This window comes from Phocoena phocoena, chromosome 15, assembly GCF_963924675.1.
Source record: "Phocoena phocoena chromosome 15, mPhoPho1.1, whole genome shotgun sequence".
Lineage (NCBI taxonomy): Eukaryota > Metazoa > Chordata > Mammalia > Artiodactyla > Phocoenidae > Phocoena > Phocoena phocoena.
The window spans coordinates 39058916-39074920 of NC_089233.1; the positions used below are offsets into that span (position 1 = coordinate 39058916).

At 43.0% G+C, this 16005-nt stretch overlaps 1 protein-coding gene across 1 annotated transcript in view; it reads left to right on the forward strand.

Annotated features, from left to right (window-relative positions):
* Positions 1-7448: 7448 nt before the first annotated feature.
* The window catches only part of DSTN (destrin, actin depolymerizing factor), a 36758-nt gene continuing 28201 nt past the window's right edge, over positions 7449-16005 (forward strand). The window contains exon 1 of the mRNA XM_065892650.1: positions 7449-7523. Within this exon, the coding sequence (XP_065748722.1) occupies positions 7521-7523 (3 nt within the window). The 5' untranslated portion in view covers positions 7449-7520. The remainder of the gene's footprint in view (positions 7524-16005) is intronic.

Sequence of the window (16005 nt, forward strand, 5' to 3'; positions counted from 1 at the left end):
ATCTTCCTGTCCTGGTAGCAAACACAGCCACAGCTGGCACACAGTAGGGACCCAGCTGTCAAATCTAACTGAAAAAATCTTGCAAAGTGGCATCCCACTGTGAACGCAATGTTTCGCCTCCAAACACAGACTTTCATTTTTTTAACGTTTACCTCCTCTTTTTCGTATGAGAAATTCAGTTGGTAAAAATAGATGGGATGACGCAAACATCCTTTAAAAAGGCCAGGCTGCTAGGACTCCTACTTGGTTAGTGTGTATTAGATTGAACCATAAGAAAGTCCTGTTTTTGTAAGTCAAAGATAGTTGAGTTGAGTGTTGCCCATTTTCTATGTTCAGACTAACATAAGTGAAAATAATATAACTACAAATACACCGCTTTTTACTTTTCATCAGACTCTCGAAGGGAACGTTTGGCCCAAGAGGGATGAATAACCACTGGTTGGGGTTATTGTGAGACTACCTACTCCATTTTCTCAAGTATCAATAGTGCACTATTATCTGAAAAACACGTCATAGTTGTTCAATTTTTAACATTATAAAATAGTGGTATATGACTTTAAGGATTAATAGAGAAATCAATAGGGTTACCATGTGGTACTACATTGTTCCCATGAATGTACTTAAATATATTTAGCCCTTTCCTAAAATAGATGCCCAGGCCCCTGGGGCTGCCTGATCCAGCAGGACTAGGCTACAGTAAAGGAATGTCCAGAATGTATTTCCTATGGCTTCCATTTGCCTCGTTTTGTATAACCACCCATCCCCCGTGGTGTTAAGGAAGCAACAAGGGGTCCCTAGTTCTCTTGTTCAGCATCACTGTGAGAATAATAATAAGCAGATGGCTAACTCCTCTGGGATCCTAAGGAACATCTCTCCCCCTAACCTCATCTGTAGAATGGGACTAATAATAATATCAACCTATGGCCATCACCACTAGTTATCTCCCAATATCCATTTCCCCTTCTTCCTTGGTAAAGGAACCCCTTTACCAAGGGGTAAAGGGCTTTACCAAGGGCTCAGTTTCTTAGCTGAGCACGTTGCTACTCAGAGAAGAGACCACACTTCCCAGCCCCCCTTGCAGCCCTGTGACCAAGTTCTGATCAGTGAGATGAAAGGAGAAGCCTTGCCTGGAACTTCTGAGAAGTTTCTTTAAAAGGGAAGAGGCCGATGTCACATTTCTACTTCCACATTTAAGGAGTTTGCAGCTCTGTCCTAACAACAAGTAAGAAGCTGGACAGACAATTCTTCTTGGATCCATAAGAGAGAAGAGAACACAGGGCAAACCGCCGCCCCCAAAGTGGAGACAGACAGGAGAATCCAGGGAGCTGTGGTTAACCAGAGCAGTCTTACGAGGGGAAACCACTGGGGAACCAGTGCCAGGTGGGAAAACCTGAACTGTGATGGACAAGTTAGGGGAGGCTCAGTGTGGACAAGTCTGAGGGTTAAAAACTCCCGAGAGACTCAGTCACAGGGGGACCCTATGTTTTGCCTCCTGAAGCTTACTATGTTCCCACAGTAAATATCAGAGAAAAATCCCCTCCTGCTTCCTGCAGGGCAGGGCAACAGGAACCATTGGGAAATCCTCCAGAGCACTTTGTTCTTAACAAAGCCTGCCCTCAGGGGAAACTAGTTAATCGGAGCCTAACCAGTCAGGATTTGATCAGAGCCTAACTCATCTGGGTAAGGGAAATACCCACCTCCAGCCCACTCTAGACAACTTGGGGGTGGGGGTAGGAGTGGCTGAGAAACACTTGTGCCGTCCACAGAGGCACAGGCTCAGTAAAAGACTGAGTCCCCTCACACCACACCACCATGTTACTAAAGGCCTATTCACCACAGTTCCTTTTACCTAGGATATCATGTCCAGCTACCAAGAAAAAATGACAAGGCATACCAAAAGGCAAAAAACAAACAAACAAACAAAAACCCACAAAGAAAGAAAGAATGCCTTTGATGGGCTTATTAGTAGACTGGACACAGCTGAGGAACGAATCTCTGAGCTAGAGGACATATCAGTAAAATCCTTAAAATCAAAAAGCAAAGAGAACTGAGACTGAAAAATACAGAACAGAAAATCCAAGAACTGTGGGACAGCTACAAAAGGGGTAACATACAGGTAATGGGAATACCAGAAGAAGAAAAAGAGAAAGGAGCAGAAGAAATATTTGAAACAATAGTGACTGAGAATTTCCCCAAAGTATTGTCAGACACCAAACCACAGACCCAGAAAGCTAGGAGAACACCAAGCAGGATATGAATACCAAAAAACTACACCTAGACCTATCATTTCAAATTACAGAATATCAAAGATAAAGAAATCCTGAGAAGGGGAAAAAAACATCTTACCTATAGAGGAACAAAGATAAGAATGACTGACGTTTCCTCAAAAACCATTCAAGCAAGAAGAGAGTGAAGGGAAACACAAAGTGTTGAGAGAAAAAACCCACCAACCTCGAATTCTGTACCCTGCAAAATTATCCTTCAAAAGTGAAGGAGAGGGACTTCCCTGGCAGTCCAGTGGTTAGGACTCGGTGCTTTCAATGCTGAGGGCTCAGGTTCAATCCCTGGTCAGGGAACTAAGATCCCACAAGCTGCGGGGCATGGCCGAAAAGAAAAAAAAGAACTTTTACTTTTCTTATTCTTAATTGACGGATTAATGGATAAGTTTGTTTCAAATAACAGCAACAATGTATTCGATTATATATGCTTTTGTATATGTCATATATGCCTATCTATGCTTAGATATAAATGAAATGAATCACAGGAATAATATAAGAGGAGGAGGGTATTAGGATTATTTTGTTACTGTAAGGTACTTACACTACCTGTCAAGCGGTGAAGCGTTATTTGAAAGCGGACTTGGATTAGTTGTAAATGTATACTGCAAACTCCAGGGCAACCACTAAAAAAAGTGAGAAAAATATAACTGATATGCTAGGAAAGAACAGAAAATGAAATCATCTAAAATGCTCAGTTAAAACCACAAATGAGGGCTTCCCTGGTGGCGCAGTGGTTGAGAGTCCGCCTGCCGATGCAGGGGACACGGGTTCGTGCCCCAGTCCAGGAAGATCCCACATGCCGTGGAGCGGCTGGGCCCGTGAGCCATGGCCGCTGAGCCTGCGCATCTGGAGCCTGTGCTCCGCAACGGGAGAGGCCACAACAGTGAGAGGCCCACATACCGAAAAAAAAAAAAAGGGAAAAAAACCCCCCACAAATGACAGAAAAAGAGTGGAAGGCAAACGTAAGACTAAAGAACAAAGGCAACAAATAGAAAACAGTGGTGAATATTATAGATATTCATCCAGCTATATCAATAATAATTTTGAATGTCAATGGTCTAAATGCACCAATCAAAACACAGAGATTTTCAGAGTGCATCAAAAAAAAAAAAAAGAGCCGACTCTATGTTGTCTACCAGAAGCTCACTTTAATATAAAGACACATACAGATTAAAAGTAAATGGAGAGGGCTTCCCTGGTGGCGCAGTGGTTGAGAGTCCACCTGCCGATGCAGAGGACATGGGTTCGTGCCACGGTCCGGGAAGATCCCACATGCCGTGGAGCGGCTGGGCCCGTGAGCCATGGCCGCTGAGCCTGCGCGTCCGTAGCCTGTGCTCCGCAACGGGAGAGGCCACAAGAGTGAGAGGCCCGCGTACCGCAAAAAAAAAAAAAAAAAAAAAAAAAAAGTAAATGGAGAAAAATATACCATGTTAACATTAATCAAAACAAAGCAGGAGTAGCTACATTAATTTCAGACGGAGTCGACTTCAGAATCAGCAAAGTTCTTGGGAATAAACGAGGGGGTTACATAACGTTAAGGGGTCAGTTCTCTAAGACATCATTCTTTATGTGTATGTTCCCAACAACAGTGTCAACCTAAGTGAGGCAAGACCTGACAGAACTGCGAGGAGGAATGGGTGAATCCATTATCACAGCTGGAGACTTCAACACTGCTCTATCAGACATGGACGGATCCAGTAGGTAGGAAATCAAGAAAATCAGAAAGCAAGCTACGGGCCACCACACACCCAGCACAAAACCATGACACAAAGCACCAACAGAAACAAACCACAACACAAAACACCTGCACATGGCTTACTTCTCCATAAGGCCATTCACCAAATTGAGAGCAGTGGTTACCTCTGAGGAGGAAGCTGACGCTGTGGGGATGGAGAGCAAAAACGCTCTGGGGGCTTTTCTTATTGTATCTTGGAATCTTGCATAATGAGAACACACTCATATCTTACTTACATAATTAAAATTATTTTTAGAAAAGATCACAGACATAAATAAGGGTAGGGGAGACAGAATAGGTGAATTTGTGAAGAGGCAGGAAAGAAGCTAAAAATAGTTTTTCTGCAATATATACTGGCAGGGTTATATCCCCTCGCAGGCTTTTCCTGATCATTGATTAACACATCTCTCTTCAAGTGCCTCATTAATATATATTCTCCCCTACCACTCATATTTATGGTTTTAAATGAAAGCACCTATATGTTCACAGATGGTTACATACGCAGAATATTTTCTAAATTAGAAATGGAACACACTCAGTCTCATATTCAAGGGGAGACCTTATGTTAAAACTTTTTCCCTCTGTGGGATGATAAGGAATGAAAATATCTAGGAAACTAACGTGTAAAGGAAGAGGTTAAAGTTCAATGGGGTCTTAAGAAAAATGGGGGCTCATTTTAGGTTAAAATTAACTGATATAGAGGTTTGCCTGATGGATTGTAAAACATCTTCAGATACTTCACTGACCGAAACAAACATGTATTAAACACCTACTATACATCAGGGGCTATGCCAGTCCATATAAGATACATTCTAGGGAGTTCCCTGGTGGCACAGTGCTTAAGGATCCTCCTGCCAATGCAGGGGACACAGGTTCAATCCCTGGTCCGGGAAGATCCCACGTGTTGCAGAGCAACTAAGCCCGTGTGCCACAGCTACTGAGCCTGCGCTCTAGAGCCCGTAAGCCACAACTACTGAGCCCGCGTGCCACAACTACTGAAGTCCATGTGCCTAGAGCCAGTGTCCTGCAACAAGAGAAGCCACAGCAATAAGAAGCCCGCGCACTGCAACTAAGAGTAGCCCCTGCTCGCCGCAACTAGAGAAAGCCTGCGCGCAGCCACAAAGACCCAACGCAGCCAAAAATAAATAAATTAAAAAAAAATGCATCCTAAACACCCCTTGACCTCAAGGAACTCTCAATATAAAGTAGTGATGTGGCAGCAAATGCATATATAAATATTCTAAATTAGAAACTAACAGTAGGGAAAAATGTTAAGACCTCACTATGGAAGTGTGGTCTGAGGACCCACAGCATCTGAATCTCCTGGGGCAACTGAGACCCACTTCTAAACCCTTGAATTTGCATTTTAACAAGATCCTCAGGTGGTGTGGATGCTTATCAAGGTTTGAGAAGTGATGAACTGTGGGACTATAGAAGGACCCACTCTTGATCCCTTGGGAAGTGGTCAGAAGTCTCCAGACTCTTGGGAACATTCCAGGATGAGAGACCAACAGCCCCGTGATGATGGCAGTTAGAGCAAGAAGGATTCTGGAATGAGAAGTTTAGTCTGGAAGGACACTGGGAACTTTGGAAAGTGTGGGAGACAGGACAAAAAAGGCAGGCTGAGGCCAGAGGCAGAAGGGCCAGACTGAACTGCTGAGATTTCTGGAGGAAGCCACAGGAAATTTTAAGCAGTAAAGTGACAGGATAAGATTCCTCTGTTTGGCCATAACTCTGGTTGCAGTGAGGAGGACGAAATGCATAAGAGAGGTTGGAGCAGGCCCGACTTGCATCCTTACATGAGGACGATTCCGTTTTGAACAGAAAAGAAGTCTTTGAGGACTCAGAGATGGAGGGTGGCACTGAGTCCCGGCCGACAGGGAAACACAGGGCTCCAGCTGCAGCTGGATACAGGTGGGTTCTTTCTTCTCAAAGTGCCCGATACCCACCAGTCACATCAGCATCACCTGGGAATTGTTAGAAGTGCAAATTCTTGGGTCTCACCTGAGATACATTGTCAGAAACTCTGGGGATGGGGCACACAAATCTGACTTGGAATAAGGTCTCGTTCACATTGCAAACCACTGCTCTAGCCTGCCAAAAATCTTGTAGTAGGTGGTAAGGCTTAGAATTGCCACAACTCTTTTTCTTAAAAAGAAAACAAACACAAAACAGGAGAGTAACGAGAAATGAGTCTCTAGAGGCCAGAATAAAAGCCACATATAACCTAGATTTTATATAGTGCCCAGGAAAAGCAAAAGACATATTGACCATCTTGTCCAAAAGCCTCACATTTGGAGAATTAAAATAGTTCTGGTAGAGGCCTGTTAAGTTCTAGGTAGCCTAAATTAAGTAAAACTTAATCATCACGGTTGTAAATTCTTTGTTGCCTTTATTCCCCAGAAAAACACCCTCAGAAAAGGCGCTGGGATTCCTTCTGGCCCTCTGAAAATTGTGTTTCTGATGCAACCGCCCATTAAAAAAAACGCAATCCCAAATTAAAAACCCCCAAAACGGAGCACCGGGGCTGGCGCCACCATCCTGAGGCATCTCTGCCGTTTCCCAGCCACACTGCTGCGGACTGCAGTGCTCCTTTCCCGGGCTGTTCCCAAAGACAAATAAATCACTCCTTGTTTTTTCCAGACCTGAAATTAGCGGTGACTCAGAGGGCTCTGAATCGCCACAGTCGCCTCGGCAAAGAGGAAAAATGTGCAGATTTTTCCTCTCGCCCGAGGGCCAGACGTGCAGGTCTGGGCCAATCAGGCGAGGATGGCGGGAATCTCACCAAAGTAGGTAAAAAATGCGGGACGCGCGGCCCCCGCGACCGCCCGCGCCCCTGCTCCCGCTGGACCCTTCTTCGTCCCTCCCTCCCTCCCTCCCTCTCGTCCTCCTTCCTCCCTCCCCCCTCCTCCTCCCTCCCCCCTCCCCCTCCCCCTCCCTCCTCCTCCCCCTCCCTCCCTCCTCCTCCCTCCTCCTCCCCCCTCCCTCCCGTCTCCTCCGCCGCGGGCCCCGCCCCTCTCACCCCTCCCCCTCCCAGGCCCCGCCCCTCGCGGCGGTGCACACCTGGCCAGGTGGCTACTTCCATGTAAGGGCAACGGCGGCTCAGTGGGCGGGGCGCTACGTGGTCCCGCCCCGGTGAAGGGGCCACCGCCCCTCGCCCGCAGGTGCCAGCTGAAGCTCCGCCCCCTCGTCCGGAGCTGTTGGGGGAGGACCTCGCCCCCGCCCCACAGGCCAGAGCTGGTGAGGGGTACCCGGTGCCTCTTCTCCGGAAGGCGAGGAAGACCCCGCCCCCGCGGAGTCGGGGTTGGGGGGACTGCCGGGGCGGGGCGTTGCCAGGCCGGCCGGTTGCGTAGCAACGGTGGGCAGCGCGTGACGTGCGCCGCCGCGTCTGGGCCCGAGGCGCCCGCCAGTCCCTGGGAGGCTAGCGGGGCTGCTGTGAGGAGGTCGCTCCGCAGACTTGGTGCTCGCCGGCTCCCTCTCCGCGCTCTGCGGCCGCCGCGGCGAAGATGGTAAGCTGGAGGCCCGGGGCGCCGCGGGGTCGGGGCGGCGGCGGCGCGGGGGGACCCGGGCTTCGGCCGCCGCGGACCCGCTGGGCCCCGCGCCGGGGCGGCTCCCCGGCCGCTGCATTCTCGCCGTCGCCGCCGGCGCGGGGCCTCCCCCTGGCCTCGGTAGCCCAGCCGGGGTCGACCCCCCGCCCCGGCGACGCCGCCCGGGGTCCGCCCGCGCTCCCGGGTGGGGCCTCTTTGGCGCACGTTTCGCCGAGGCCGGGAGCGGGCGGTCGGCGACTCGGGCGGTTTCGGCTTCTGAGGTCCGTGCGTCTTGAGGAGGGAACGAGGCCTGTATTGAGCCACCTGGGGGGCGGGATGGCCACCGAGCGTGACCCCCGCGATTCCGAACCGGGCCTGCGGTCCTTTGCTGCCGCCCCCGGTGGTCCGCGTCCCGCACCTCCTCGTCCTGCGCGTTCGGCCGGGCGGTGGCCTGTCCGGCCTCCATGTACGGTCACAGATTTTCTTTTACCTGCAAACAGGTTGGCTCTGCCAGCATTTAGCGGGCAGGGGGTGGGCATGATGCTGGGATGCTAACTAAAGCAAATGAAAAAGCTTTTTAAAGTCCATTAAGCTATTCGAGTCGCTAAAAAGTAAACAGATGTTCCGCATATTCTAGGTGTTGGACTGCTTAATTCACGTATTTTCCCTTGTAAACTGTCACTCGTTTGCTGTAGAACCGTGCTCCTAAGTGGACGATCAAGTAGGACATTTTGTCGTTTTCTGTAGTCTGCGCATTCTGTTACCATTTTTGGTCAATGATTTGCAGGCAAAGGCTTACCAGACTTTGCTGGAAATATTACACTGTTATTGCATCTGTCTGCCTGGAAACAGTTGGTACCAGTTTATCTTCCTACACAATGTTTTCACTGAATGACAATTTGGGTTTTCTTAAGGTATTGCGCCTTTCAGGGCTATGCAGACTGGTTCAGTGGTGGAAGAAAATTAGAGATTAAACAGTAGTTTCTGGATGACTGAGGATATGTAGTACGAATTTGATGTTGTTCAGTTTTTGGTTCTTCTTTGGTTTGATTTTGTAAGCTACAAAGGAGATCGGCATCTTACAACTTTCTAACTTCTTTAAGATTGTACTACTTTATATTACTACTTTATGCTAAAAGACTTAATCTTAGGGCTTTGAGTTTTCATAAATTTAAGACCATCCTCTCAGACGAAAGTGCTTTGAATCAGGCTGGAGCTGGCTTTAGTGCCTTCTGATTTGACATAACTTTATTTTCTGTTTGAAAATAGGACCAAACCTTTTTACTTTAAATGCTTAAACTTTAAAGCTTAACTTTCTTATTTCTATACATTCAAATAAAATGAAGGGTCTGTTTAAAATATTTATGGTTCGGAAGGAGGAGGAGAAATAAAAATTAATCAAGATGGGTGATTCCGAGTACGTTTCAAACTTCGGGAGGTCGGAAGAACTTATGAACTACTCTTGTTAGGATGCTTGCAAAGAAAGAGAGTTTAGAGTACAGGTGACCATCTTTATTTTATTATTTTAATTGACACAGTTGACTTACAATGTTGTGTTCATTTCTGCTGTCCAGCAGAGTGCTTCAGTCATACATACATATATACATTCTTTTTAAAATATTGTTTTCCAGTATGGTTTATCATAGGATGTTGAATATAGTTTTCTGTGCTATACAGTAGGATCTATATGTAGAAGCTTACATCTGCTAACCCCAACCTCAATCTGTCCCTCCCCAACCCCCTCCCCCTTGGCAACCACAAGTCTGTTCTCTTTGTCTGTGAGTCTGTCTGTTTCGTAGATCAGTTCATTTGTGCAGATGACCATTTTTAAAGCTTACTCTTGTATTTAGCTTTATGAGCACAGAGCTTCTCCCTTCATTCCAGCTATTAGAGAATATTATGAAGGTGTACGTTTATTCCCTGATTTTAGCACTTTACCTCTGTATTTGAAACTGTTTAGATCTGTTGGTTGGATACTTGGTTCCAAGTTTCTAAGATTTTTTTTTTCAGATTAAATTTTAACTGTTGATGGATTTGTTCTATGTTAACAAAATCACTTCCTGGTACTCACCAAGTCTTCTCGAAGCACTTGGGAATAAAGCAATTTGAAACCAACTCAGATCACCCTGAGCACTTTAAGATGAGATTTCATGTTTTTAAAGTCTCACTTTACAGTGCCAAAAAAAAAAAAAAAAAAAGCCTACCCTCCACAGGAACCACATCTACACACTCCAAACAAAACTTTGGTGTGCGTGTGTACTGGGTGCGCCAGCTTCCTCATACAAAGATTATTTACCAGCCTACCATCAAATTCCTAGGGTTATCTGCTGAGTAGTTCTTCCTGTTGGGTATGGATTGAGACATCACAGGAGACTGGCCTACCTCCTCTTGTAACCAGTGGCTCTCTGGGAAGTCAGAGTGTAGTCTTGTCCCTGAAACAGTAAAGGTCTGCATGATAATCTAACCCTTAACCTTACCCTAATCAGAACTCGGCTCTAACAAACTGAGCTGTTGGCTCAGACCGAATTACACCTGTATTCTTCCACTTGATGATTAGCAAAAACACTCTTACTTACAGCAATCTAGTGGAAGAGGTTGGGCATGTGTTCCTGTGCCCATTTAACATATTAGAAAAGTCTGTAAAGGTTTAATTGACTTGTGGCCTTTTCTGACTCCACATCAGCTTTTAAAATAATTTAAAAATTAATTTTGAAACATTTTAAGCAGGAAGGTACACAGAATAATAAGTTCCTTTGTACAAAAAAAGAAAAGGTTAACTTTTTGCCATATTTCAGGTTTTTATGTTACCTTTACAGGTAAATACGCATCTTTTTCCTCATCCCATTCCCTTCTCTCCCCAGAGGTAACCACTCCTGTGTCAAAGACGTAATGTACTGGCCGATTAAGGAGATGATTTTTGCAGGTTATTGCATTTGAGAGAACATTAATTGAAATGAGGAACATCTCAAAAACAAACAAAAACAACAACAAAAAAGGACAGAGACCTGGGGCTGGTAAACTGAGGAGTCTTGAGGAAGCCTGGGGACATGTCTTAATCTGGAAGTAAGCAAGAGCAGGATCCTTCTGTTGCCCTGAACACAAAATGATGGGAGTGAATTTCTTAATCTTCACTGCTTTTCAGGAGCTCAGGGCTCATGTAAAAGGACAGCATAGTCACCTGAAACTAACACATTTCATTGATGTGTCCATACTTTCAGTTGTACATGTATGCATCTGTAATAATATGTGTTGCCTTGACGTATTTTAAGATTTTACATAAATGTTATCATGCTTCGTGTATCCTTTTGCAACTTTGAAAAAAAGAACTTGGTGAGGTTTAGTTCTAGTTTGCCTCCCATCAGCTGCTTTCACGAGCCTGTTTCTCTATTTTCACTACTTGGCATTATGAGACTTTGAAAACCAATCTGATAGGTGTGAAATGGTTTCTCATTCTTTTAATTTGCATTTCTCTGATTAGCAGTAGTTGAGTATCTTTTCATTCTTGTTGCAGCTTATGTTTTTACATGCATGCGCTTTCAGTGACCCTGACATTGTGTAAATACTCCTCACGTCTTCATATAAACTCATTTGTGGAGCCATAAAGTAAATCTAACCTTAAAAGAAAATCAGTGAGAATGTGCTTGTCAAAGCCAGACCTGCATAATGAAGACTAATATACCTTGCCTCTGGCACCTGCTTTTCTTTGCCTGCCTCTCAAGCTGCTAAGTAACAGAAGTTCAGTACTCTTAATTCTAGCCACCTGCCCTTGTGAGGCCCTGGTTGTGGTAGAATGCACAGTGATCCAGAGTAGAGTTCCATCTTTGCCACAGGGCGTGGAGATTAACATCCTCTGTTCTATACTTATCCTTTTCTTTCTTTTTCCTCCGTTTTGGGGATTTTTAATTTGGGATTGCGTATTTTTTAATGGGTGGTTGCATCAGAAACACAATTTTCAGAGGGCCAGAAGGAATCCCAGCGCCTTTTCTGAGGGTGTTTTTCTGGGGAATAAAGGCAACAAAGAATTTACAACCGTGATGATTAAGTTTTACTTAATTTAGGCTACCTAGAACTTAACAGGCCTCTACCAGAACTATTTTAATTCTCCAAATGTGAGGCTTTTGGACAAGATGGTCAATATGTCTTTTGCTTTTCCTGGGCACTATATAAAATCTAGGTTATGTGTGGCTTCTAGCCAAAATGTTAAAAACAAACACACATGGGATATACGGGAAAACTGTACTTTCTGCTCAATTTTGCTGTGAACCTACAATGTCTCTACAAAATAAAGGCTATTAAAAAAATAAAACAAATAACCATAATCGTTTTTCATAAACAGAATTATTTTAAATCAAAATGGTGTTTATTGTATACAGGAAGATTATAAACATTTGTGTTTTTATTTATGTTAATGTAACTTATATTTTCTTTCAGTAATAATTAAGATACTTTGAGCTGAACACCACATTTGAAATTTGAAAAAAAAAATTGAAACTCTTTAAAATCTGTTGTTTTAACATGTACTTTTTTTTTTATCTACAGAGTAATGCTCTAGTCTGAATAACTAGGCCTGGTCTCTGTCGTAGTCTTTGCTATTTGCATACCTAAACCACAGAAAATAATAAACCATAAACATGATGCTTGTTATTTAAGCATCTTGAGCTACCTTTCCACATAGCCTAATATTCCTCTCTAGGTTTTCCATGAAAGACATACCCAAAGATTTATATGTAACACTCAGAAATATTTTAATCATTGGTGTTAGAAATGAGTTTTCACTTGGAGTTGTCCTGCTTCTAAAAGCTGTCTCCTGTTCATTTTGCTTGAAATTTTACATTGGGAGAAGCATAGAAAAATAAACATCAGATTGGTTCATCTCAGTAATGCTTTGGCAGACTTGTTACTTAATTCATGGAATCTTGGAATTCATGTACAAGGAATCTTCTGTACAAGGGCCCCCATAGAGTTGAGTCCATAGTCTTGAGTGATCCTTAACTCTTGTAAGATTGTCTTCTAGTAGCTGACATTGTAATGCTTATGTGCTGTTACCCTATTTCATGATTTGTTTGCTGTGTTAAAGAATCAACTTTTGGTAGATCTTTTAAAAGTAGCTCATTTCAGGAAAAATGCAGTCAGAATTCTTAAAATTCATATTTTAATCTGTAGTGTGAAATGGTGGAGATTTTGGCTTTATTTTTTTGACATGACAAGGGACCGTCAAAGAACTCTTATTCTGTTGCAACAAGGCTTAGGACGAGCACTTGAAAGGTAGAAACTTCAGTGCGTATTGTAGCAGGAAACCTACATTTAAAACTGATTTATCTGTGTGTTTGTGCTTTTGGATCACATTAGAGGAAGACTGTTTACTACTTTCAACATTTTTGCGTTACTTTATAGGTTGTTCCTCCTATTTCTACCCATATTTTTCTACCCATAGAATTTTCTACCCATATTCCTGTCTTGGCTTGTTTTCAGAAGATGGCCAACTTGTAAATTTTTAAATTCTTTCACAAAGCACATTTTTGTTGGTGGTAGTGTTTTTTTTTTTAAGTAATAGAGCTAAAACTAAAGCATGGGCAGATATAGGTAAAACTTCTCCAGCTGGCTCTGGAGCTATCTTTTAAGTCAGTTATGGAAGCTCTGAAGCTCTGAGGAATTCTCAAATCATTGAGGCCTTGTTTTAAAAACGTTGTAAGTCATCTTTAGACCAATGTTGTCGAATAGAAATAAAATGTGAGTTACATATGTATTTTTAAATTTTCTAGTAGCCCCATTAAAAAGATAAAAAGAAAAGATGAAATTTGTTTAACCCAATATATCTGAAATATTGTATCAACATTTAATCAATTAAAAAATGAGACATTTTACATTCTTCTCTCATACAAATTGTTTGAAATCCATTGTATATTTTATACTCAGCACAGCTCAATTCAGATGCTCAATTTTCATTGGAAATATTTGGTATATATTTAGACATAAAATTTATAGTTGAAAAAGCAGAGTCATATACTTAAGTTGCTCCAAGCATACTTAGTTTTCCAGTAATGGAATTGATAATGAATTTAAAAATTTAAGTTAATTAAAGTGAAATAAAATTAAAAATGCAGTTCCCCGGCAGCACTGGCCATGTTTAATGAACTCTCTAAACCACATGTGGTTAGTGGCCACCTTAATGGACCAGCCTCAGACTTTGTGGATTGGCCTGTTTAATTTGTAAGGGGACGTTAGTGTGGGTACTAACACTTTTGTTAATTCTTGGCATGTCTGCATATGACTAACAGTGCTGAGGTAGCCTGTGAATCCCTTTTATGGAACTTATTAAGATGTTTTGTGGGACTAGACTGTTGAGCTCCATTGGCTAGGATTTGTATATGTCAATACCACAATACCTCTCCAAGTAGGCCCACAACAGATGTTACCAAATGAACACGAATGAGTGGCCGGGTCCCATGGAGATGGATTACTTTAATTTTTATACTTTCTATTCCCACATACCTTTTTTTTAATACAATGGGAATTGAGTTTTAAGTACTGAACTAATTGAATAGTACCTCCCCTTTGTATATTGCGTTATAATTTAGTTCGAGTCTTAACAGTGAAAATCCTTTGAGATAGATAAGGCAAGTATTATTAGAGTAGCACCTTTCAACTAATTCTGACATGCAAAAACTGCTCAGTAATGCCAATTCTCTTTCTTTCTTAAAAATGAAACTGAATGGTATTTGATGCTCATTGAGGCATCCTGAACCATAGAAAAAGCACTTGAAAGCTCAACAAATGAAAGAACAAGAAGTAATGCTATCTTAGATAACTTATAAGTATTTACTGCGTGTCAGGCGTTGTGTTAACTTATCTCACTCAATCCTTCTAGCAACCCAGTGAGGTAGGTATTGTTATCATTACTGTTAAACTATACTGAGAAGTGGTTAAGAGCTTGAGCCCAGAGTCTGGCTGCCTAGGTGTTTTGAATCTTGGCTCTGCCACTTACTGACTGTATAACCTTAGACACATTACTGACTGTTCTGTGCCTCAATTTCATCATTCCTCCAAGTGGGGATGATAATAGTACTTAACCATCACAACATTTTGTTGATGCATATAAGTAAAGCAATGCCTGGCACACAGTAAAGTGCTTCTCAGCACTGGCTAAAATAATAATATTAAACAACCTTAGATCCAAGTTTAACAGTCTCTTTATATTCTGAGTACACCAGTGTTTACTTCAGTAATTGTAGATAAAATGAAAACGGTGAAGGAGTGCATAAAAACATGTTTCTAATTGTTTCTTATTTCTTTAAACTAATTTTATTTTACTTGGAATCATTATATATGATCATTTTTTTATGATCAACTTTTTAATTTGACTTTTGAGGTGATTTTGATCCTTGATGTAAAAATATCTTGTCTTCCACTCATAGTTATATTTTTCTTGAAGTAATTAATGGAGAATGAAACACAGTTGTTCATTGCCCTCAAGGTTTAGAATAGCAATCATCTATTCAATAAATATATGAGAAGTCATTATATGCCGAGAACTGACCCAGGTACTTGGCATACAGTACAGAAAAACAAAGTCCATTCCTTGTAGAAGTTATATTCTAATGGAGGTGGGCAGGTGGGAGGGACAACCAAAAAATTACAAGATCATGTCAGGTAATGGCAACTGGTGTGAAAAAAAATAGGGTGATCAATAGGGAGTACTAGAAAAGTTGGGTACCTTGGGGTAGATTCTTAGGGAAGTCCTCTTGGGGTGACATTTGAGCTTAAGACTTGCATGGCAAGAAGGAGCTAGCTAGCCATGTTAAGAGCATTTTAGGCAGAAGGAACTCTGTAAGTAGAAAGGCCTTGAGAAGAGAATGAGCTTGACATGCCAGGGACAATAAAAGGTTTGTGTAGTTGGAATTCAGTGAAAAGCAGGGAGAAAAGTAGGAAATGGACCGTAGGCAGGAGCTAGAGCTGGGTGAGCCAAGGTGATTGCGGGTGTCTGGTGGTAGGGAGGTGTTAGGGTGTTAAGTTGTGGAGTGAGATAGGATTTAGGTGTACAAATGGGGACAAAACTGATTGACTGTTGCTATTATTCAATCAGTCAGTGGTAGCTTGGATTAGGATTGTTAGTACTGGGACAGTGAGAAGTGATTGGATATTGTATATTTGGGGGAAGAGCTGACCGGACTTACTGATCATTTGGGTGTGTGGCATAGGGAAAGGAAAGACATCAAAGATAATTCCGAAGATTTAGACTTGAGCCACTAGGTAGTTGGTGGTGTCATTGTGCTGGGGTACTATATAAAAGAAGCCAAAATAGTTTGGCAAAAATTGAGGTTCTTGGGGCTTCCCTAGTGGCGCAGTGGTTGAGAGTCCACCTGCCGATGCATGGGACACGGGTTCGTGCCCCGGTCCGCGAAGATCCCACATGCCGCGGAGCGGCTGGGCCTGTGAGCCATGGCCGCTGAGCCTGTGCGTCTGG